We start from the raw sequence: 23,885 nt of genomic DNA on the forward strand, positions 1-23,885 counted from the left end.
AAACCTATTAAGGATTTTGTTCTTTAAAATTTATAATCACTCAGAGGTTTAGAAGGCAAATTATTTTGGGGAAACCTAGAAAAAATTAGGATGTTAAGCAAGAAGGACAAAGGTTTGAGCTTGTTTTTTAATTTAAAATTTTGTGTGGGAAATCTATGTGCTCCTTTGAAGGCTTGGCTGTGGTGCTCGGTCTGGGTGTTGGCTCAGTCTGGGTGATTCTTTGCTCTTTGAACAGGGTCATGCTCCAGGTATAGTGACATAGCCCACTTGAGCACCTGTATTTAATTAATCAAGTGATTTGATTCCATGGGAGATTTGGTTTAGTGCCTTTGTCTACCAGTTGAGGGAGGTTAGAATCAGAAAAATCCTTTCCTCCTGAGGAGCAGGGGCAAGTCAACTGCTTCCTGGATAGGCTTGGCATTGGCTGGACTGGCCACTGACTCATGGGACAGGGAGGGAAGCTGCCAGGGGACAGATGTTCAGGGAGGGAAGCTAAAGGGAGGGCATGGGCTCTAGGATATAGTGACTCTCAGGTGTCCATGGAGGGGGTCCACTGGTACAGGACAAAAGCACTTGATCAGACATGATCCTTTTTTCTCCCAAGATATATATCCCGCCTGCACTCACATTCCTCCTTATATTTATATTTTAAACTTTGCTCCATTTCGCTCTAATGTGCAGTATTTTACTATAACCCTTAACTCACTAAACCAGCAAATTTATTTTTCTGTTTGTTTTGTTTTTAATTGTCATTACATTTCCACTTAACAATTTGTTTCACTTTCTTTGTGTTTTTTTGTCTTAAGTTACATTATTAACCAAAACCAAAACACTAGTGCTCCTAAAAGATCAAAAGGATATAGCTTATTTTGTCATTTGCACCTTTCACTAATGAGCCCCATTTGGTATGGGTTTAATGGTGATGCACCTAAAACAATAGTAGCCAAAGCTTCTGTAGCTTTCTGGCAAGAGGCTCAATTCAAAAGAAATAGAATTATTAAGAATTGTCAATATTCCAACATAGGTTATTTGGACTCTTCTGGGTAGGAGAATAAATTCAGAAATTGGTGAATTTCTGAATTTCAGACCTCCTTTAGGAGTTTTCTTTCATTGTAAGTATTTACTTAATTTTTTTTAAAGCGAGGCACATGAAGTATAGATTTTCTTGGTCACTTGCAGCACCGCTTTGTAGACGAGCAATGTCTCTGGTAGAGACACAGCTCCTGCAGTGGTTCCAGGTAAAGCAGCCTGCTCTGAGGGGTGCTTTGCCATGTGGAAGCTCCCTGCAGAGCATTTTTTAGGGAATGATGCAAGAGAAATAGGGCAAAGTATTGGGAAATAGTACAAAAAAAAGAAGTAAATTGTAATGTTTATTTTTAATGTTCATTTTTAAAATGCCGTTATATTAATAACATTGAAATTTACATTGCAGACTCAGTCCGCTAGTAGCACACTCCAGAAACACAAATCTTCCTCCTCCTTTACACCTTTTATAGACCCCAGATTACTACAGATTTCTCCATCTAGTGGAACAACAGTGACTTCTGTGGGTAAGTACAGTAGCAACAAGAAAGCAGCTGACAAATGGGATTTTATCTTTCAGTTGCTCTTTAGGGTGACTTAGGTGTAGCTGATGGTTGTTCCCAGGCACAGACCTTGGGTGCAGAAACTTCCCATCCCAGTTGCATTGCCTTATTTGTAGTGAGCTGCAGAGTCCATTTCCTTTTTCCATACACATTGCTTACAAATTTCTTCTCCTTGACAAAGTGTTGGTTATAGCACATGAATATTTATTTGAAGTATATTGGGGGAGGGAGACAGGCATGGCGTGTGTGTGTACAGAAAATAATTTCAAATGTATTCTGTTTCAGTGGGATTTTCCTGTGATGGAATGAGACCGGAAGCCATAAGGCAAGATCCTACCCGGAAAGGCTCAGTGGTCAATGTGAATCCCACCAACACTAGGCCACAGAGTGACACCCCAGAGATTCGTAAATACAAGAAGAGGTTTAACTCTGAGATTCTGTGTGCTGCCTTATGGGGTAGGTGTCTAGCCACTACTCCAACACTTCCATTTTTACTCTGAGTGGTGGCTGGTCTTTTAGAGAAGTACTTCTTTGAATAGCTTGCGGATAGACAGGATGGAAGACTTCTGTGATACCTATCTGCTATCATATGCAGAGTGGCACATTAGCAGACTGGTATGGTACATGTATACACTTGCACTCATTTTAGCTGTCGGATATTGGAATGATTAATCTCCATTTTATTTTTATTGAACAAATTTTTAGTAGTTTGTTTTGTGGATATATTTTGTAGTGGTGAAGTCTGGGTTTTTAGTGTAACCATCAGCCCAAATAGTGCACGTTGTACTCAGTAGTGTACATTGTACTTGGAACCCTGAGGTTGACTGTTTTCACTGTAAAATTCAATCATATCTAGCAGTGGAAATGTGGAAAAAGTATACTTATAAAAACTTACTTCAACATGCAACCTAGTGTTTTTCATTTTTCATGCTGATAAATTCCAAGCACTTTACAGTGACCATGTATATTCTTTTGACTATTGGTATTCAGTACTTTATAAAATTATACAACTCTACAATTATACAACTTGGAAATGCATCATGGAAAAGTAGAAGATAGAGTGTAATTGCCACAATACCTGCAGCTTTTGTGTGTTTGAAAAGAATCTTCAGCTTTATCTTATTACTCCCTTCTTTCTCACTGTAAAATCTTGAAGTTGATGTTTATATGTTTATTTTTATAACACAAATAATAGGATTTTTTCACAAGACTTATATTTTGTGTTGTTATTACCAGATTCTTGACAGGATTTTTAAAAAATCTACTTGATACTGAGATTGACCAGGAAAGTACCAAAATTTTGTATAAAATAGAACCTTTGGAATGGCATCTGTCTGGCATCAGTTCTATCAATAAATATGTGTTTTTTCTGCTAATAATTTCCAAACTGTTTAGATTAACTCGCCTAGGTATATGCAAGGAAAACACTAAGCATAATATTCAAATAAATTCCACCTTAACAGGCATATAGGCAGGACAGAATGACTAACCTCAAAAATAAAATTATATGAAAATGAATCACATATTACATATTTGTTTTTCTTATGCTGATAATCTTTTTAAGTTGTACAGCATTTTTTTTTTCTCTAAGCATTAAATCACTGTCCTCACAAGCATTGCTTGGGTAGATACTTTCCTCCAAATGTTGGGATAATACCAACTCAATCAACTCAATAAGGACCAGGCACAAGCTGAGAGAGGGCTCTAGGAGGGTCGTTCTTTATGCTGTCACAGTTACTCATTTCAAATTCTCTGGAAATAGGGTGTGGGCCTATGTGTATGACCATAATATTCTTCTCCATTACTCCCTCTACACAAATAGTTTATTCCTTGTCTTGGTGAGTTTATGACTGAGGAAATCAGTGCAAACATGTATGTGCCCAGTTCCCTAGGAGTGTAAGGTCATCTGTGCTACACTTAGGAAGGTGATGCGGACACTGAAGATTCTAAAGAACAAGAGCATTTGGGGAAATACATGAATGATCAAGAGGGAGAAGTACTTTGGCCCAAGGGCAGGTAGTCTTAGATGCCAGTGCACGGCTTTCGGAATAATTTCTACATGGAATGTGTAGTTTTTGAAGATATGTCATGACTTGAGTATTTTAGCAAGATTAGAATTGATTGGATATGCATCATGAGAAAGTGGAGAGAAGCTGCTTTAACAATCTTAATTAAAGTCTCTATCCATCACTTACAAGGTTGCCAAAGCCTGAACAATTGTGAGAGCAGAGGAAAGGCAAAGGAGGGACAGAGAAGAGGTTTTATCTGGCTCTAGCGGCCAGTTTAGCTAGTTTTACAGAGCAACTTGGGAGCTATTGATAGAAATGGCAGAAGTCAGGATAGTTTCAGTAGAGATCTGCAGTAGGTGGAAAGCAGGAGGCAAAGTAGCAGTGTGGAGTTAGGATTTACTCGTTCTGAGGCATGCTCACGCACAGGCAGGTGTGTGTCACCAGATAGCAGTGGAAATGTCTCCACTGAAGAAGCAGAGGGCAGGTGTGGAAACAAGGAAGGAGATGTCACATCACATCAGAAGAGGGTGGAGACCGTGACAGTACAAGGTTAGAGAGCTAGGTTGGGTCACATGGGGAGGTCACAATATTTTCATAGTCCTAAGAAATGTAGGGACAAGAGAACTGAGTGCAGTTCTTTCTTGATGGTGGAAAGTGATCTTTAAGAAAAGCTTAAACATGAGTGAAGGAAGCCAAATCATAAGCCGTTAAGGATTTGAGGGCCGTATAGGGCCCATTCCAGAGATTTGCCAGTGAAAAATAAGGAAGCACAAAAAGACCATGGTGTCAGATGAAGGTTTGTTAAAATGTGTGATGTGGCTAATTAGACGTAGAGTTGTAAAGACAGGAAATAGTTAGCATATAACATTCTCGACGGACTCAGGAAGAACAGGAAACTAATGGATTATTAAGGAAATCAACGGGATGAGGCTTTCTTGGTCTTTCCCTTATCCTTTCTTATGTTTCAATATGTCAGCATCACTGCTACATGGTGATGTGTTGCAGTATTGGTTACTTTTGACTATTTAACCTCTGATCGTTGTAAACATTTCTTCTTCTGGGTGAATTAGGAAACTGCACTTTTTTCCAAATATATGATATTATCCTTTCTATACATCCTGGGTAGTTTCCAAGCACAGCATAAAATTGAGGCCTTTCTCTGTCCCTGAAACAGGAGTGAATTTGCTAGTGGGTACAGAGAGTGGCCTGATGCTGCTGGACAGAAGTGGCCAAGGGAAGGTCTATCCTCTGATCAACCGAAGACGATTTCAACAAATGGATGTACTTGAGGGCTTGAATGTCTTGGTGACAATATCTGGTAAGTGTTTGTTTTGTAAAGCAGAATATGTGACACTGTCTTAACAGTATTGTAGCTTTACACATTAAACTTCATTAGCTCATTCTCTGATGTACTGGCTAAATAAGATACAGCTGCATCGAGGCTTGATAATGTGAGCTGAAGATTTATTCAGATGTGACACACACATGCACATTTGATCTGTGGCTCCTCCAAAAGCAGTCTTGAGAAGCGTGTGAATGTGTGCTTTCTCACTGGCCCTCTGCCCTGTTGCTTGTTAGATTTTATTTTCCTTATCCAATATATAGGGTTGTGTCTACTCCTTCCCAACAGACTTTTACATGCCAAAGGAAGTATTCTTAGCCATTATTGTAAAAGTATAGTATTATAGTTTTTATGTTAATTAACACAATTACGACTCTTTAAGAAGAGTATTTTTCTTACTATAAATTTCATAATATAAACTACGACAGGAAAACAACTAGGAGAAATAAAAACTAAAATAATCCAGAGATCATATCTTTTAACTTGTATAAACTTTTAACTTTCACTCTTTTAATGATACACTACACTCGCTACATACTTAAGGGAAAAAATCTACATACAAATGGTTATACACTATTTTAAACATACAGGAGATAATAGTGAGGAATAATGACATCCATGTACTGACTAGCTGGTTTCAACAGTTGTCACAGTACATTGTTGTACCTACAGTGCTTCCCCCATCTACCTGTCTACGGCAACCTCTGTCCCGAAGTTGGAGTGTGTCCCATCCAGGCCTGATCGTCCAAAGCACATAGTAGTCTGCTTTCTCCATGCCTCTGAACATCCTTCCATGGCCTCCATTTTATATGGCTGGACTATGTTTCCTTGTATAGATGTATTAAAATGTATTTATTTATCTTCTATTGTTGCCCTGATTTCTTTCATTTCTTTTTTTTTTGTTTTTCCCCTCTCATGTAAACATTTTTCACAGATACCCTTGTAGCTTACTTAACCTTTAGGTACATTTCATGTTGCATTGATCATAATTTCCTAATAATTTGTGTTATTGCTTGGTCAAATGGTATGCAAAATTACAAGACTATAAATTGGTCTTATATACCACCACTTACAGTCGCTTATGATATTATAATCACGATACCACCAGTGATTTTGATTTAATTATCTGCTTGTTAGTACAAGCTTGTTATGTAATATATTTGCTTGCAGTTATTTTACTTCTCATATATGCTTTTGATTGTTAAATAAAGGAGTTTCTTGAAATGCAAAAATTTCATTATTTATACTTAAATGAGGAAACAGCCACTTAAAACTAGAGTGCTGATGGATGGTAGGTTTTTAAGTTGGAGAAAACAAATCTACATAATCTACATTTAGTGATTCAGAGAAACAAGACAATTAATGGGATCAATAATCAACCAGGCGCGGTGGCATGTCCCTGTAGTCTCAGCAATCTGAGAGGTCAAGGCAGGAGGATTGCTTTTGCTTGGGATGTTGAGGCTTCAGTGAGCTGTGATAGCACCACTGCACTCCAGCCTGGGTAAAAGAGGAACACCCTGTCTCCAATCAATCAATCAATAAAATGATTAGTTGATACCAGTAATCATTTTTTGGTCTACTTTTCTGTATTTTTTTCCTTTCTTATTAGCTTTTAGTGGTTTCCACAATCATAAAGGTAGTAGTGTCAATTGTAGGAAGCTTCAAAAATAGAAAAAACTTAGGAAGAATAAAACAAAATGTCACCCCCATCTCAGAGATAATTCTTGTTAATGTTTTATATTTCCCTCTCCTGTTTTCTGTAAATATATTTCACAAGATGGAAACAAAGTATTATATGTAAAACAATGTCTTTTTCTTCTCTTAACATATATTGAATATTTTCCCATAAACAATTCCTCAAAAGATAAAAAGATTATACTGAAGTATCACATACGTAGAAAATACAGATAAACATACAGCTCAATGAACTGTCACACATAGAATCTATCCAGATAGCCCCATCCTGGTGGAGACACGGAACATTGCCAGCACCCCAAAACTGCCCCGTGAAGCTACCCAGGGACTGCCTACAGAGGAAGCACTGTCCAGACTTTGAACATGTTAGCTTGATTTTGTCTTCATTGAACTGATTTTATATAGTGGTAAAACAGTATGTGTTCTGGTGATGGCTGCTGCTGCTTTTTTTTTTTTTTCTGTAGACTTTTTCTAAACTTCTTTTCAGTATTTTGCAGTTTAGCCATTCTGAAGGGGTGTAGGAATTAATAGGTGTATCTTGTTTTAATTTGCAGTTTCTTTTTTTTTTTTTGGAGATGGAGTTTCGCTCTTGTTACCCAGGCTGGAGTGCAATGGCGCGATCTCGGCTCACCGCAACCTCCGCCTCCTGGGTTCAGGCAATTCTCCTGCCTCAGCCTCCTGAATTTGCAGTTTCTTAATGACTTATGGCACGTCTTTTCTTTTGTTTGTCATCTGTATATCTTCTGGTGAAGTATTTGATCTTTAATCCATTTTGTAATTGGATTGTTTTCTTATTGTTGAGTTAGCTCTTCTTGTATTTTGGATCTAAGTCTTTTATCAGTTACGTGTTTTGCAGATATTTTCTGTTAGTTTCTGTTCATGCTGTGGAATGATGTCTTTTGCAGAAGAGAAGTATTTAATTTTAGTGAACCCCAACTTACTAGTTTTTTCTTTCATGAATTGTGCTTCTGGTATTATATCTAAAAAGTCATTGCCAAATCTAAAGTTACTTAGATTTTCTTCTGTTATCTTCTAGAATCTGCTTTATAGCTGTTTCACATTTAGGTTCATGATCCATTTTGAATTAGTTTTTGTGAAAGTTTCAAAGTTTGTGTAGATTTATTTCCTTTTGCATGTGGATATCTAGTTGTTGCAGCAGCATTCATTAAAAAACTAGCCTTTTTCTATTGAACTCCTTGTGCTCCTTTGTCAAAGATTATTACTACATTTGTATAGTTCCATTTCTGGGCTCTATTATTTTCCTTTTATTTGTCTCTTGTGCTAATTACTGTCTTGATTACTGTAAATTTATAGTAATCTTGAAGTCAGGGACTGTCAGCTTTTCAACTTTGTTCTTTTTAAATATTGTGTTGACTGTGTTGGTGAGTCTTTTGCCTCTAGAGTCAGCTTACTGATAGGTACAGAATAACTTGGGATTTTGATTAGAATTGCATTGACTCTGTGGATCAACAACTGATGTCTTGACAATATTGAATCCATTAACATGGAAGTATCTCTGCATTTATTTAGTTTTTCTTTGATTTCATGGGAATTTGTAGTTTTCCTTAAATAAAACTAGCAAAGAGCTAATTTTATTAGATTTATTATACCCATTTTACTTTGTTAATTAGTATAAATGATGTTGTATTCTTAATTTCAGATTCTAATTATTTGTTGCTGGTATATAGGAAATAACAGGAAAGTGACCAACTTTTTTATTTTATTAGGCTTGTATTCTGCAACCTTGCTATAATCCTAGCTATTATTGCTTATTAGTTCCAGCAGGATTTTTGGTTGGTTGGTTGGTTTTGGGTTTTTTGGTTGATTCTTCAGGATTTTCTACCTAGATGTCATGTCGTCTGTGAAGAAAGACAGTTTTATTTCTTCCTTCCCAGTCCTTGTACTTTTTACTTCCCGTTTTTGTCAATTGCGTTAGCTAGGACATCCAATATAATATTTACTAGTAGTTATGAGAAGGGAAATCCTTTTCTTTTTCTCTATCTTAGGAGGAAAGCATCTAATTTCTTGCCATTATGTATGATGTTAGTTGTAAGGTTTTATAGTAGATTTTGCTTATCAAATTGAGGCAGATGCCCCTCGATTCCTATTTTCCTGAAAGTTTTTATCATGAGTAAGTGTTGGGTTTTGTCAAATGTTTTTCTGCATCTATTGATATGATCATGTGGTTTTTCTATAGTTTGTTGATGTGGGTGTGTGGCTGCCTTTGCCCACCATCATTTTTTTTTGTTATTGTTGCTTGTAGCTGTAGTTTCTCTTTGTTCCTTTAGATAACTACACCATAATTCATTTACTCATTTTACTATCCATTCAGACATTATTGTTTCCTGTTTGGTGCTATGAACATTCCTGTTCATGTACTAGGGGGCATACACATACATTTATATTAGGAGAGAGATTACTGGATCATATGTAAGATATGCACATTTCCTACTTTAATAGATAATGCCAAACTTATAAAAACTATTTTAACAGTTTACAACACTGGTTTCTGAAGTTTCTAGTTGCTCCACACCTTGCCTACCTTTGATATTACCAGTCTTAAATTCTAGGCATTATGATAGGTGTATGAAATCATCTCATTGTTTTAGCACACGTTATTACTGTTGAGAACAAGCACCTTTTTGTGTATCTGTGAGATCACTTCTTTTGCGAAGTTCCAGTTATAGTGGCATGTCCAGTTTTTCTACTGGGTTATCTCCTGTTCTATTTGATTTATAGGAGTTCTTTACATATTCTGGTTATGAATCCTTTTCAGCTGTTTCTGTGATATACATCTCCAACTTGTGACTTGCCTTTCACTAGATTTAAGTGCTGGCATTAAGTGATTGATTTAACCCTTCTGTGTTCATCTGTGAAATGGAGATAGTAACTGCTCTAAAGGATTTTGAGAATCAGATGGGATAATACATGTGAAAGAATATTATAAGTTCTGTTGGTTGTATTGTTATGCACGTGTTTGTATTACTTTGTGATTTATTGATACTGTCCATCTACGTAAGTTTGAGTTTATTATTCTTTAAAAACTTCCCCTTTAGCCCAGCCTACACCCATTGATAATTCTATAGGATTTTCAAAAGTCCATCTGAGCAACTTGAATTGAGTTTCTAGTAAAACTTTGAAACAAAGGGGTTTTCGTGGAAGAAATGATATTTGCTCTTTGTAGAAATTTCTTTTGGTTACTGTTATTATTAATGATGAGACCTGCTTCTGAATAGGCATGTAAAATATTTATATTTGTTTTGCTAGGCAAAAAGGATAAGTTACGTGTCTACTATTTGTCCTGGTTGAGAAATAAAATACTTCACAACGATCCAGAAGTTGAAAAGAAGCAGGGATGGACAACCGTAGGGGATTTGGAAGGATGTGTACATTATAAAGTTGGTAAGTTCTAGGAGCATCATGTTTTGTTTTTCCAGAGTTTAGAGTTCAGTTTGAATTTTAAAGTTTAAATTTTCACAGGTTTTTTGAAGTTTGTAATAATAAACTTGTTTCTGAAACATGTGGCTCATTTCTGGTATTCTGTTTCCAAGGCACGTTCTAATCTTGAAGTCTCATTTAGACAGTGCCTTACTCTCTCTATGCACCTATATGCGTAACAGTGTTTGTCCTTGCAACTCACTCCGTCCTCAGTCTCCCTCACGCTGTTCATCTTCTGAGAGTCTTTTCACTCTTCCTCTTTGACAGTCCACATTCTTCCCCTCTGTAAGATGTGGTTCACAGTAACCTCTTGAAGGAAATCTTGCCAGTGGAAGCCAGCTGACTTGAGTCCTCTTTTACATGCCAGGCTTATTTTCCACTTAGAGGGCTGAAGGTCCTTGGCAGGCACTGCTAAGAGTATTTGAGAGTTTGACTCAAGGGCTTACAGCCTGCCATTTTGAATTAAGTGCCTGTGCAGAGCTACTCTGCTTCTCACTAGTAAGTGAGCCCAGCTGTCCAGTCAGTATTTTATGACAGTTGTATTATTTCTTTCTCTTTGGCATGAAGCAGTGATTCTCATGAGGTAAATCTCACAGGAACAAAACGAAAATTTTTTTTTTGTTAGACGGAGTTTTGCTCTTGTTTCTCAGGCTGGAGTGCAATGGTGCGGTTTCAGTTCCTTGCAACCTCCACTGAGTTCAAGTGATTCTCCCATTTCAGCCTCCCAAGTAGTTGGGATTACAGGTGCTTGCCACCATGCCCAGCTAATCAAAACAATTTGCATATACATATGTGAAAAAATCAAAATACTGGGACTAATTTTAGACATACAGGGGAAATAATGGACCTTAGCCAAATTAAAGTTCTATAGGAAAGATGTTAATATTCTCACAGAATTTTAAACAGGAAGTTGTTCTGTATACCTAAAATGGATTAATGTTATGGACCTATTGAATGTTTGTTTCTGTTTTCTATTGTTTGTTTCTTTTTTCTATGTTTATGAAAATATATACATCATCAGTGCCTCTGTTCCCAGGGATGTTGTCATGCTTGGCATTGTCTTGTTTGTGTAGTCTGTCTGCACCCTTCAGCTCATTGGTTTATGATGATTGTGGGAGCTGACTCAGTATCTGGAATGATTCTAGTGAAGTATTTATGTGAAGTATTTTTATTTGTTGAGGCATAACTAAAATCATCTAAAGATAAATGTAATGAAACAGCTCGTAACAGATGAAATGTACATGAATAGATTATCCTACAGGGGGAGCAAGAGGCAGATGTGTTAAGAGTCTGTTGGGCTTTTCCCTAGAACAAAACAGTAATCTTTCAAGCCTGTCACTCTTACAGAATGAATCACCAGTATTTTCAGGAGATAAGTTTGGGTAATATTATTCACTCATTGTCATTATGGTTGCCACCAAGAACAGGGAGCTATTTAAATGTATATTTAAATGAATAAAAATTAAGTAAACCTTAAAATTTAGTTCCTCAGTGGCATTAGTATATTCTGAGTGTTCAGTAATCCTGTGCGTGTAGTGGTTATTCTATCAGCAGTACAGATATAGAGAATTTCCATCACCGCAAAAGTCTACGTGAAACAGTACTGGTTTTGTCAAACTCTTATAAACCTTTGTGTCTTAATGTTCATTTATTGATTTCTTTAAACAGTGGTAATATATAGAGTTTAACAAGGAGGGTTACTGGTTAACAGGTTCTCTCTCATACATAAAGAAGGATTCAAGCAGTGGTGTGATGTTAGCTTATAATGAAATAATGGATCTGCATCAGGCTAGTAAGTCACCTGTAATCAGGGACCCCTGGGAGTACCTGTTTTGGCAGAGTTGCCTGGCAGTAAGGGCCCCAGAGAAGCTATGGGAAGGAGGCAGTTTTACTAATTCTGTAGATCAGGAAATGGTCTTAGTGATACTTGGACTTATGCACAGATACTTCTGTTGGTAGAATTCAAGACTTATGAATATTTTAGTATAAGCTCTTTTTCTTCCTTAGTCTGTGTGAGCCCCATGCAGGACTAGGGAAAGTTATAAGGAGTACTTCAGTCTCTCTCTGTGTTTCAGGAGTCTCTTGGTTGATTAATCATGTTGCTATTTATTTGAAGTAATACTGAGCCCTTGAACACTTCAGGGTAGTATACCTGGCATTGTCCTTGATTATAAAATATCTTGGAATTTATTATAAGAAGGTTAGGATCATTAGCAAAAGTACTCATTGATAGTCAGAAAAGATGGGAATGGCATGGATTATACATTAACAACTTGGTAACTGTGAGGTGTGATTTCTCTCTGAATTTTTTTCCTGCTTGTTTGGATGAATGAATAGAAGGCATATTTATAAAATTTGCAGAAGACAATTAAAATGATTTAGAGGGCTATGTTGATACTGACCTGTGCTGCTCTTGCTTTTTTATTTTCTGTTTTTCAGTAAAATATGAAAGAATCAAATTTCTGGTGATTGCTTTGAAGAGTTCTGTGGAAGTCTATGCTTGGGCACCGAAGCCATATCACAAATTTATGGCCTTTAAGGTAACAACATCAAGTACATTTAAAAGTAGCATTGGCCATGCAAGCCTCAACCAAGAGTCAGGGAATACATTTAAAAAGTCTAAACTGTTAAAATTGCTACTATAAAAGCTATGTGCTAATGTAGCATATAACTTTATCACAAGAAACCATTTCTAATGTAATGTCATAAGCTTAGTTAATCTGCTTCCTAAGCCCACAGAATAAGAAGGAGAGAAAGATAAATATTGGGTAGACACTTTAATCAATGTGGCAATGTGGTAATAGAGGAAAAGAGAACACCACTTCCACCCTTCAGTTAAAAAGCTGACCTCACCTAAGTCATGGATGTGTATAAAGATTTAGTTGTGTTTTTGATAACAAAACTGTGTCTAACAGCAGGCATTTTTAAGGTATATCTGTTCATAAAATATTAAAAATTAAATTACAGAAATTCTAATGATGAATGTATTATTATATATTAAGTGAAAAAACAAGTTAAAATGTTTAATATGATTTCATTTTTGCTTAAATATAAAAACTCAGATATAGCATCTGAACTAATATATATATATATATATAAATTAAGATGTTTTTGCCATTTTGCACGTATAAAGTTTTAGGAAAGTAAATGAGTAACTTAGTCTTAAAACTAGGATTATTTTCATTTGTGAGTTCACACAAATACTAATGGAATTGTGATTACAAATACACCTCACATTTGCCCGGTGATTGGCTTTTTAGAATAGTTTTGATATATTTTATTGAAGGGGTAAGTTTCATTTTTTTGGAGGATTCGTATTTTTGGATTGCTTACTGCTTGACTTCCCAGTGAGGCAGGATAAATGGAGTTATCATATTTGTTTAAAAAATAAATCCAAGTGTTATTGAATAAAGATAATTGGTTATATGGTTATATTATCTTCTGAGATCTGGCCTTGATACTCTTTATATACCAAGTACTGTACTAGTTGGTTTTATAAATATAACCTTATTTAAAGCTGCTCTGTTTCATTGTCCTACTCTTGTGAACTGTGGGTAGTGATGTCAGTGAAAAATGGAGACCACCAGTACAGTCCAGTTTGTTGTAGCACACACAGCCTTTTCGTCATTTTGATTTAGTCAGAAAGTTAGAGACCTTTATAGTTCAAATAGCGACTAATATAATAATAATGAAAAAATTTTCAGTGTGTGATTCCTGCAACTCTTCCTCTCGCTCTGCTGTGCATTTGAATAGTTGAGTAGTATGCTTAGGAAAGTCCTCACTATTTTACTTTGCATGCTTTTCTGATCAAGACAACCAACACAGTAAGTGACAAAGCAGAAATCTTGGTCTGGATTGGCAGATTTGGAAGACATTCCAGATGCTAATTATCAGGCAAAACCATAATAAAGACTAATTTTGTAGAGTATTTTTGCCTTGTGGTTGTTGCTAGTATGGCTCAGTAATTGAATAACTGAGTATATTGGGTCTTCTCTAGTTTAATCTGTTAGAAATAAGTTCTCCTTCATCTTCCCGCTTCTCTCTTGTGACTTCTTTGCAGTCATTTGGAGAATTGGTACATAAGCCATTACTGGTGGATCTCACTGTTGAGGAAGGCCAGAGGTTGAAAGTGATCTATGGATCCTGTGCTGGATTCCATGCTGTTGATGTGGATTCAGGATCAGTCTATGACATTTATCTACCAACACACGTAAGAAAGAACCCACACTCTATGGTTGGTTGACTGGCTTCATTTTGTTTTGACTTTTTTCTTTGCTCTGCTTAGTGAACTAACACAAGCAGGGATTCTTCATATCCCCTTGATGTGGGGGTGAGTATTTAAATGACATGCAATTTTCAATAGCTCCATGCTCTTAGACAAGTGGAAATCCACCTTCCTGGCTTTGTGGAGCCCTCGTGAAAACCTCTTAGGCCTTGCTTTGACTAACATGGGATGGATTTGGGGCAGTTGCTGGTAGGCCAGAACATCCTGGGGTTGGGAGTGGGCTCAGTTGGAGCTCAGCATCCATATTTGTTTCATGAGCCTGAGAAAATGTGAGTCAGTAGAGTATATTACTTGGAAAAGGCAGACTTGGGGATATATATTGCACAAGTATTCTAAAATGTATTCATTACCCAGGATATGGTACCAGTGCTTCACCAAGAGTCTTACTTAATGCTTAACCACAGACATTCTTCCCTGTACTTTTTTCCTCTTCTCTAGATCCAGTGTAGCATCAAACCCCATGCAATCATCATCCTCCCCAACACAGATGGGATGGAGCTTCTGGTGTGTTATGAAGATGAGGGGGTTTATGTAAACACATATGGAAGGATCACCAAGGATGTAGTTCTACAGTGGGGAGAGATGCCCACGTCAGTAGGTATGGCAGCAGTTGTGAAAGTGGAGCCTTATCTGAGACTGCATATATTTATCATGTTGATTTTGTATGTCCTTCAGACCTTTTGGCCACCATTGAACAGAGTGGTTGGCAGTAGATGGTGGAAAGTTAGATTGTAGGCCATGGAAATAGTCATAGGTCTATTTTAGAACAAAATCCAAGTAATTATTTTGTATTTTAAAAACCCTGTTATCATAATCTCTCATTTAATCCTTAAAATATCCAGAGAAAAATTGGACATGTCTTTGTTGACCACTTTGTAAAGGGAAACAGAGAATTGGTAAAGAATTTGTAAAGGGAGACAGAGAGAAAGGGAAGATACTTGCTCTTGAGAATGGTAGAGCCATAACTACAAACAGCCTTGTGTGTAGTTTTCTAGTTTTCATTCAGTAATAAAGACTGATATTTGACATTTTCATTTATTTTTATTCCAAAACTATTTTGAATTTTTTGTAATTAAGTCACTTTCTCTTCCCTGCCTTCTCTCTTGGCTGTAATGATAAAAATATGTGCACTAAACTCTAAACTTGGTGGATCATTTCTCAAAATGAGCATGAAAGACCTAAGGAAAATGAAATAGATCAACCATTGATGCAGTTAACTACTTCACAGGATAGACAAGGTGGTTACAAAGGCAAAGTTCCTTGAAAACAAATTAAATGCTAGGCATTTACATTTAAAATTTTAAAAAGATATAAAAGTATAAAAATATATTTTTATCACATAAGCAACATCTTTTCAGGACTGTTTCCTTATCTTTAATGGTTTGCAATTTTTCCCTCCCCCAAAGCATATATTCGATCCAACCAGACAATGGGCTGGGGAGAGAAGGCCATAGAGATCCGATCTGTGGAAACTGGTCACTTGGATGGTGTGTTCATGCACAAAAGGGCTCAGAGACTAAAATTCTTGTGTGAACGCAATGACAAGGTAATGGGTTTCCTTATGGATTCTTTTTAGTTACTCTATCTTTTAGTAATGGCTTATTTTCCATGGAGTTTGATGATTAATTTCTCTGGAGTTTTGATAGGTTCTGAAATAATAAGGAACATTTTAAATACTGCTTTTTAGTCATGTTCGTGAGGATTGGGGTATAGTTTGTTTTTTGCTATGAGGGGATAGAGATATTTTTCTCTATAGAAGTTAACATATTTGGGTTAGTGTGTGTGTGTGTGTGTGTGTGTGTGTGTTTGTGTAAAACCCTATTAGGTGACCTGTTTAGGATATAATTAGTTTAGAGATAGGGAAGATAAAAGCTGCCAGTTTTATTGACTGGAATCCTTTTGTGAGTGGAAGGAATCACCCTTGTGATTTGGGTAGATAGAAAGGTTTCTCTCACCTAATGTGTGTCAAGAAGATGTCCCTTGTTAGTCTGTGAGCAGTGAAATTGCTTTCTAGGTTTGCATGTCAGAAATGTTCACAGTAAAAATCATCTTATGCGGACATACCGTACCTCCTGCAGGTGAGATCCCATGGCATTACACCCCCTTTGCTTTTCAGAACTGGCCATACCCTTCCAGGGACAACTCCCAGGGTGACTTCCTCCCAAGAAGTCCCTTTCAAACCAGTTTTGGAGTGGAGCAGATAGATGGCCAGGGGCATTGACCCATCCCTGTTTGCCAAGGGAGAAGGCATTGGGGGTCGAACTGAGGTTTACCAAGCCTTCCCCTTACAAAGGCATGTCTGACTACCTGAGGCAAGACACCACAGCCTTAGAAACTTGGCTCTGAAGAATGTTTCTGCCTTTTGCCTCACATTGACATACTAGCAGTCAGCCAGTAGGTTCAGTTCTCAGATTTAAAAATTCACTAATTTAATGTGAGAAAGAAGAAGCTATACATCTGTCCTTGTCAGCTGGTCCTGCCTGCCCAACACATCCTAAACAGAAAGTTGCTTCACCCCTACCCACTATCTTCTGCACCCCTACCCACTGTCTTCTGCACCCCTACCACTCAGTTTCAAGTGGAGTTTTGCTTACAGAATATCTCCCAAATCTGTGACCTTGAAAATCTCTGCATCCTCAGATGGGATTTTGTCAGCTTGTTGGCTTATACTTTACTAAGTATGTTTACTGTAGCTGTAACTATAACGTTCTTTGTTTCAGGCATTTTAATATTTTTATCATGCATTTCATGTCCTTTAACATTTATTAATAAAAGGCACAAAAATTTTATTTATGGATTATATGAAGTAATACATTTTTTGTTGATTTTTAAAAAGAAATTAGGTTGTTAAAGGAGTCTTTCCTTTTGCTCATTGTGTTTTTTAGGGACATTTATTTTTTAGAAGGTATTAACAGTGGAAGTGGAAAGAAATAACTCTCTTCAGAAACATCCATTTTTTTTTACTTTTGTGTTCTCACAATATGCCAACGTGTAAAGGAGTTAGTAGTAACAAGCCTGAGTTGTAATAAAAATTGGCTGCAGATGGTCACTCCTGCAATTATAAATTGATGCTGTCCTAGTTTTTTGGGGGGGGGAGGGGTTGGGGGAGACAGAGTCTCACTCTGTCACCTAGGCTGGAGTACAGTGGGGCAAACTTGGTTCACTGCAGCCTCCACCTCCTGGGTTCAAGTGATTCTCATGCCTCAGCCTTCTGAGTAGCTGGGATTACAAGTGTGCACCACCACACACAGTGTTTTTATGTTGGCCAGGCTGGTCTGGTACTCCTGGCCTCACAAAGAGCTGGAATTACAGGCGTGAGCCACTGCGCCTGGCCTTAGAGTTTCTTTTGAAAAGGCTCTTTGGGTTCTAAGCTTCATGTACTTGCCAGTATTGAGGATGATGGTGGCTTAGATTCCCTGGCTGGAAGTGCTACATGACCATGCTAATTATGGCCTCTCTTTTCTTGCTTTTGCAGGTGTTCTTTGCCTCTGTTCGGTCTGGTGGCAGCAGTCAGGTTTATTTCATGACCTTAGGCAGGACTTCTCTTCTGAGCTGGTAGAAGTAGTGTGATCCAGGGATTACTGGCCTCCAGAGTCTTCAAGATCCTGAGAACTTGGAATTCCTTGCAACTGGAGCTCGGAGCTGCACCGAGGGCAACCAGGACAGCTGTGTGTGCAGACCCCATGTGTTGGGTTCTCTCCCCTCCTTCCTATTCCTCTTTTACCAATTTATCCCCATTCTTTTTTTTCCTTACTCCAAAATAAATCAAGGCTGCAATGCAGCTGGTGCTGTTCAGATTCTACCATCAGGTGCTATAAGTGTTTGGGATTGAGCATCATACTGGAAAGCAAACACCTTTCCTCCAGCTCCAGAATTCCTTGTCTCTGAATGACTCTGTCTTGTGGGTGTCTGACGGTCAACGATGATCATGCCATTTGTTTTATTGGCAGTGGGCACAAGGAGGTGAGAAGTGTGGGTAAAAGGAGCAGAGTGCTGAAGCAGAGAGCAGATTTAATATAGTAACATTAACAGTGTATTTAATTGACATTTCTTTTTTTGTAATGTGACAATATGTGGACAAAGAAGATGGAGGTTTAAGAAGTTAATATTTATAAAATGTGAAAGACACAGTTACTAGGATAACTTTTTTGGGGGTGGGGCTTGGGAGATGGGGTGGGGTGGGTTAAGGGGTCCCATTTTGTTTCTTTGGATTTGGGGTGGGCGGGTCCTGGCCAAGAACCCAGACATTTTTCTGTGTACCAGGTTGCCTAAATCATGTGCAGATGGTTCTTAAAAAAAAAAAAAAAAAAAGAAAAAAGAAAACGTGTGCATTTTGTATAATGGCCAGAACTTTGTTGTGTGACAGTATTAGCACTGCCTCAGTTAAAGGTTTAATTTTTGTTTAAACCTAGAAGTGCAACAACAGTTTTACCACAGTCTGCACTTGCAGAAGAAAAAAAAAATTCAAACCACATGTTTATTTTTTTGCCTACCTCATTGTTTTTAATGCATTGAGAGGTGATTTAGTTTATGTTTTGGGAGGAAACCATTAATGTTTAATTTAATTGTAATACCAAAACTATCAGGTTAAAGTTTGACTTTTATTGTCACAAGTCAGCAGGCACAAGAACTGTCCATGGAAGATGGGAAATAGCCTTAAGGCTGATGCAATTTACTTCCAAGTTTAGAAAGCTGAATGCCTTGTTTTCAACAGATTCACCATTAGAGGTTGATGGAGCAGCTGTAGCCCATGACGCAAGAGATTTCGGGGTTTGGTAGCAGACAGGTGGTCACATTAGAATAGTCACACAAACTGTTCAGTGTTGCAGGAACCTTTTCTTGGGGGCGGGGGAGTTTCCCTTTTCTAAAAATGCAATGCACTAAAACTATTTTAAGAATGTAGTTAATTCTGCTTATTCATAAAGTTGGCATCTTCTGTGTTTTAGGTGTAATATCAAAGTCCTGGCTTTTCTCGTTTTCTCACTTGCTCTCTTGTTCTCTGTTTTTTAAACCAGTTTTACGTTATGAATATATTCATGACATTTGTAATAAATGTCTTGAGAAAGAATTTGTTTCATGGCTTCATGGTCATCACTCAGCTCCTCTAAGGACTTTACTGTCTCGGGAAAGGATCAGGGCTCCGTGTCACAGTCCTCCTGTCTTACTTTCCTCTTGTCGAGTTCTGAGTGAAAATACTGCATTACGACTGCTTTAACCTCAGTTACCAAAAGAAACTTGCTGTTTTCTAGGCTTAATCTTCTTCCTTTGTGTTTAATTTTCTTGTTTATTGTGAAAATGAGGGATTCTTCTCTGCCCCCACCCACTTAAACACAGCAGCCATTTGTACCTGTTTGCTTCCCATCCAACTTGGCACCCACTCTGGCCTCTGTCACTCCCCTCCCCTTGGTTCAGTGCTTTCGAAAAGGCTCTTTGAGCTACAAACATCTGGTAAGACAAGTACATCCACTCATGAATGCAGACACAGCAGCTGGTGGTTTTGTGTATTCTCTTAAAGACAAGATAAACTGAGAAGCCTTACTTTTCAGGGAGGGAAAAGAAGATGGAAATGGATGTTTCTATCCATTTCCATGGATTTGTGTGAATTTGGAGCAGTGCTGAAAGGCCAAAGGCTCCTTCTGGTTTGTAGTTGATGTATAGAAGGTTAAAAAGTTTATCCTACATTTAAAGCGATTTGAGGTAGGCTGGATTCCATTGCCACAGGACTTGAGTTGGAATTAAATTCCTGCTGGTGATTTATATCCATGTTTAGGCTTTTCATAAGATGAAACATGCCACAGTGTACATATCAAGAGAAGAAAGAAAGGCATAAGTGACTGTGGCTCCTTCCCTGACTTTAGAGAATGGTAAAAGGTGGGCATATGTCTCTGAAGAAATACCCAATGTCTGATGCTAAGGGGGAGAAGGCAGAGAACAAAGGATGTGGTAACATGGTCTTACATTATCTAAAGACTTGCAGACCACATATGTAAGTCAAATGTTGTTATATAAAAAACGCAAGTGGTGTTTCATTGGAATTACCGATTACTTAGAACCTGAGGAAAACTGGCTTTCCCATAGGTGGTAATGGGGTCTGAGCTCATGCCGAGTCATGCTTGCCCTGCTTGCACAGGTCCAGGCACCCGGTGGGCACTCTCTTGGATTGAATCCATTGTTGGGCTTGACTTACTGAAATTGGACAGCCCTTTGTCCCTCTAGGGTGCGGGTTCCTGGTCTGTTTTTTTTTCCCTTCTTGGCCTCACCCCCTTGTAAACCAGATTGAGTTGCCTACAGCTTGATGCAGGGACCCAGTGAAGTTTCTCCATAAAAGTTTGGGAGTCATTAAAGTGTCTAGATTCTTTTAGAAAAGGAATGATTCCCCCCCAACCCTGCCCCTTTACAGGGTAGTGACTTCTCCGCAGAAGTGCCAATATGGCAAAATTACAAAAGTAAGCAGTATTGTAATGATATCATTACATATGGAACATTGAATTATTATAGGACCGCTCTTCCAAACAAAACAAAAATGTCTCTAGGTTTAGTCAAAGCTTTCATAAGTAATAACCTTTCTGTACTAAAATCAGAGTAACCCTTTCTGTATTGAATGCAGTGTTTTTACTTTTTTCTCATGCACGTTATATTGGAGAAGATGTTTACAAAATGGTTTTGTTACACTAATGTGCACCACATATTTATGGTTTATTTTAAGTGTTTTTTTATGGGTTATTTAGGTTTTCTTCTTAGTTGTAGCACATTCACCCTAATTTTGCCAATTATTAATTTGCTAAATAGTAATACAAATGACAAGCTGCATTAAGTTTACTAATTATAAAAGCTGCAAAACAGACTGCTGGCAAGTACACAGCCCCCCACCCCCCGCCCGTTTTCTTTTCTTTTCTTTTTTTTTTTTTTTTGCAGTGCTAACTTGTCTACTGTGTATTATGAAATTACTGTTGTCCCCACCCTTTTTTCCTTAAATAAAGTAAAAAATGACACCTATTTTATGTGGCATGACTTTCAAATATGTTATGACCCTTCAGAATGTTTCCTTCGTGAGGATCCATATTTTATAACACCTGCCTCCCCTGAGCGCTCTGTATCAGAGAGGGCTCCTGTATTCTGCTATCTCAGATGGCAGGGGCTTGTCCAAGGGTAGATTATGCAAGTAGCAAATGTTTGTCTAAAGATCTCAGAGATTAAATGGGTGATGAACCTCCATCACTATGTTCCTGAAGCCAATATGGAATAAAGCTGGTCCTTATCTCTAATAAGGAAATAACGTTGCATTTCTGAAATTTTGAATTTGGATCAAAGAGTAAACAGCATGATGTCTGTAATAGGACAATTAAAGCAGCTCTTTTTCAATTTGATGCATAAATACTAACTTGGGTCTAATAATTGGAGCCCCTTCAATGTAAGGTCATTTTGTCGAAGCTCTGGGGTTCCCCATCAACTCCCCATAGGCCTGGTAGGCATGATCCCCAATGGGGAGATCTGGGGCCATGCTCTCAGTATCAGCACCTTGCCTTAGCCTCCAGGGCTGCCTGTGCTACATCATCATCAGTTAGAAATGTTAATAAACCACTTTGTGCTTCATTCTAGAAACATGGTATTTATCTAATGTGAAAATTAAATTATAACTACTTAGGCTGTCAGATGAGTAAGATTTTTCTTTTCCTACTTGATGCCTTGCAATTGGTGGATGATGAGGAATAAAAACCTGGGTGGAGTTTTCTTGGGACCATCACGCATTCCTGCAATTCCACTTTTATCCTCCACTGGTTGAGATTTCACTTAAAAGGAAGCAATGGGGATCCGATCAGACCCTTCAGCCAACACCAGCTCTGTAGCTTGACATCACATTAAAAAATAAAGTAAAATTGCTGCATTCTCTGGCATCTTAGCACCTTAAAAAAAGTGCCCAGCCGGGCGTGGTGGCTCAAGCCTGTAATTTCAGCACTCTGGGAGGCCAGGCGGGTGGATCACGAGGTCAACAGATGGAGACCATCCTGGTCAACATGGTGAAACCCCGTCTCTACTAAAACTACAAAAAATTAGCTGGGCACGGTGGCGTGTGCCTGTAATCCCAGCTGCTCCGGAGGCTGAGGCAGGAGAATTGCCTGAACCCAGGAGGCGGAGATTGTGGTGAGCCGAGATCGCCCCATTGCACTCCAGCCCGGGTAACAAGAGTGAAACTCCATTTTACTTTATAGAATACATAAGCTACTTCTGCTTAAAGCATGGGCATTTTTTTTTTTTTGAGACGGCTACGGAATCAAAACTTGGAGGAAGTAGTTGCTATATTTTCTTATGGGAGAAGATAGACACTCAAATACTGCATTCCTGTACCTTGTCTACCTCTTTCTTAGGTTTATCAGACTGTATCCATGTGTCAAATTCTTCCTGAAACTGTCTTGTCTTTGCCTCTGCCCTGCCCAGCTTCTTTGGGGATATGCTTTTCTATTTCTTGATGCCCTGACATGCTGTTATCTTGCTCACTATTTGGATACAGAGCCTGCATTTTAACTAAGATTGTTTCTCAGATTTAACAACTTACTATAATTCAAACTCTGCTCTACTCATCCTGAACTACCAAACATTATGCTGGCACAGAGCAGGCACTCAAATTCCCTGCCTGTTTGCTTAAGTAGCATGAAATAAAAACTCCATTAATCCAAGGAAAGACAGTCCCCCTTTGCCCCGCAGTGCAGTGTGGGACGGATGGGGAAGTGTCCGGGTCTAGCCAGGCCTCAGGAAGGCTGCAGTGTCCTTGGGTGCTGGAATAACACCACAAGGACCCTTGATTTCTGAGTCCAATAACCTAGTTTCTTTGGTCCTAAGAGAACAAATGACTTTAAACAATCTGCTTTTCTAGTTTGGCCGAAAGTGTAAAATTCAGGCAGGTTGCTCACCAGAGTTCTGTGGAGGGATATGGACAGAGCTAAGCAAGGCCATTCTGCTCTTACCCTGATGTAACGACAGCCCTTAGAAACCAATATTAAGCAACTGTTCCACAATAAGTGGTGTTGAATACTTACTGATTCTTTAACAGTTTTATTGAGAGACAGTTCACAAACTGCATACGTCACCCATCTAAGTAGTCAGTTCAGTGGCTTGTCTATTCAGAGTTGTCCATCACTAACAATTTTCCCAAGTTTTTATTACCCCAAGATGCTACTCCATACCCGTTTGCTGTTATCGTCCAATTTACCCTCTCCTCCCAAGCTTTAGTGAGTCCCTCATCTCTTTCTGTCGCTATGGCTTGCCTGTTCTGGACATTGACAGAAATGGAACAAGTCACCGTGTGGCCCTTTTTGACTGACTTCTGTCACATAGCATAGTGTGTTTTAGCTCATCCATGTTGTAGCACGTGTCAACACTTCATTTCTTTATATTGTCATCCTTATTTCTTAATCTGTATTGCTGGTTTTCTACTTCAGGTTCAGGGCCAACTACCTCATTGACAGTCAGCTGGGTCCCCAGCCTCTAAAGTTGGAGAGTTAATCTTCTTACCCCCCAGGAACCAGCCCAAA

At 38.2% G+C, this 23,885-nt stretch overlaps 1 protein-coding gene across 50 annotated transcripts in view; it reads left to right on the forward strand.

Annotated features, from left to right (window-relative positions):
• Positions 1-21,351, forward strand: part of MAP4K4 (mitogen-activated protein kinase kinase kinase kinase 4) — a 195,899-nt gene extending 174,548 nt beyond the window's left edge. For 22 of the 50 annotated variants that reach the window (XM_078348814.1, XM_078348828.1, XM_078348815.1 and 19 more), the window contains 9 exons: positions 1,433-1,550; positions 1,872-2,042; positions 4,770-4,913; positions 9,900-10,034; positions 12,510-12,610; positions 14,131-14,280; positions 14,794-14,953; positions 15,762-15,901; positions 17,831-21,351. In XM_078348814.1, coding sequence (XP_078204940.1) covers positions 1,433-1,550; positions 1,872-2,042; positions 4,770-4,913; positions 9,900-10,034; positions 12,510-12,610; positions 14,131-14,280; positions 14,794-14,953; positions 15,762-15,901; positions 17,831-17,914 — 1,203 coding nt within the window. In that variant the 3' untranslated portion in view covers positions 17,915-21,351. Of the gene's footprint in view, positions 1-1,432; positions 1,551-1,871; positions 2,043-4,769; positions 4,914-9,899; positions 10,035-12,509; positions 12,611-14,130; positions 14,305-14,793; positions 14,954-15,761; positions 15,902-17,830 lie in introns of all 50 variants that reach the window. The other 28 variants (XM_078348811.1, XM_078348826.1, XM_078348812.1 and 25 more) reach the window with 3 other exon arrangements.
• Positions 21,352-23,885: the final 2,534 nt, after the last annotated feature.

This window comes from Callithrix jacchus, chromosome 14, assembly GCF_049354715.1.
Source record: "Callithrix jacchus isolate 240 chromosome 14, calJac240_pri, whole genome shotgun sequence".
NCBI classification, from domain to species: Eukaryota; Metazoa; Chordata; class Mammalia; order Primates; family Cebidae; genus Callithrix; species Callithrix jacchus.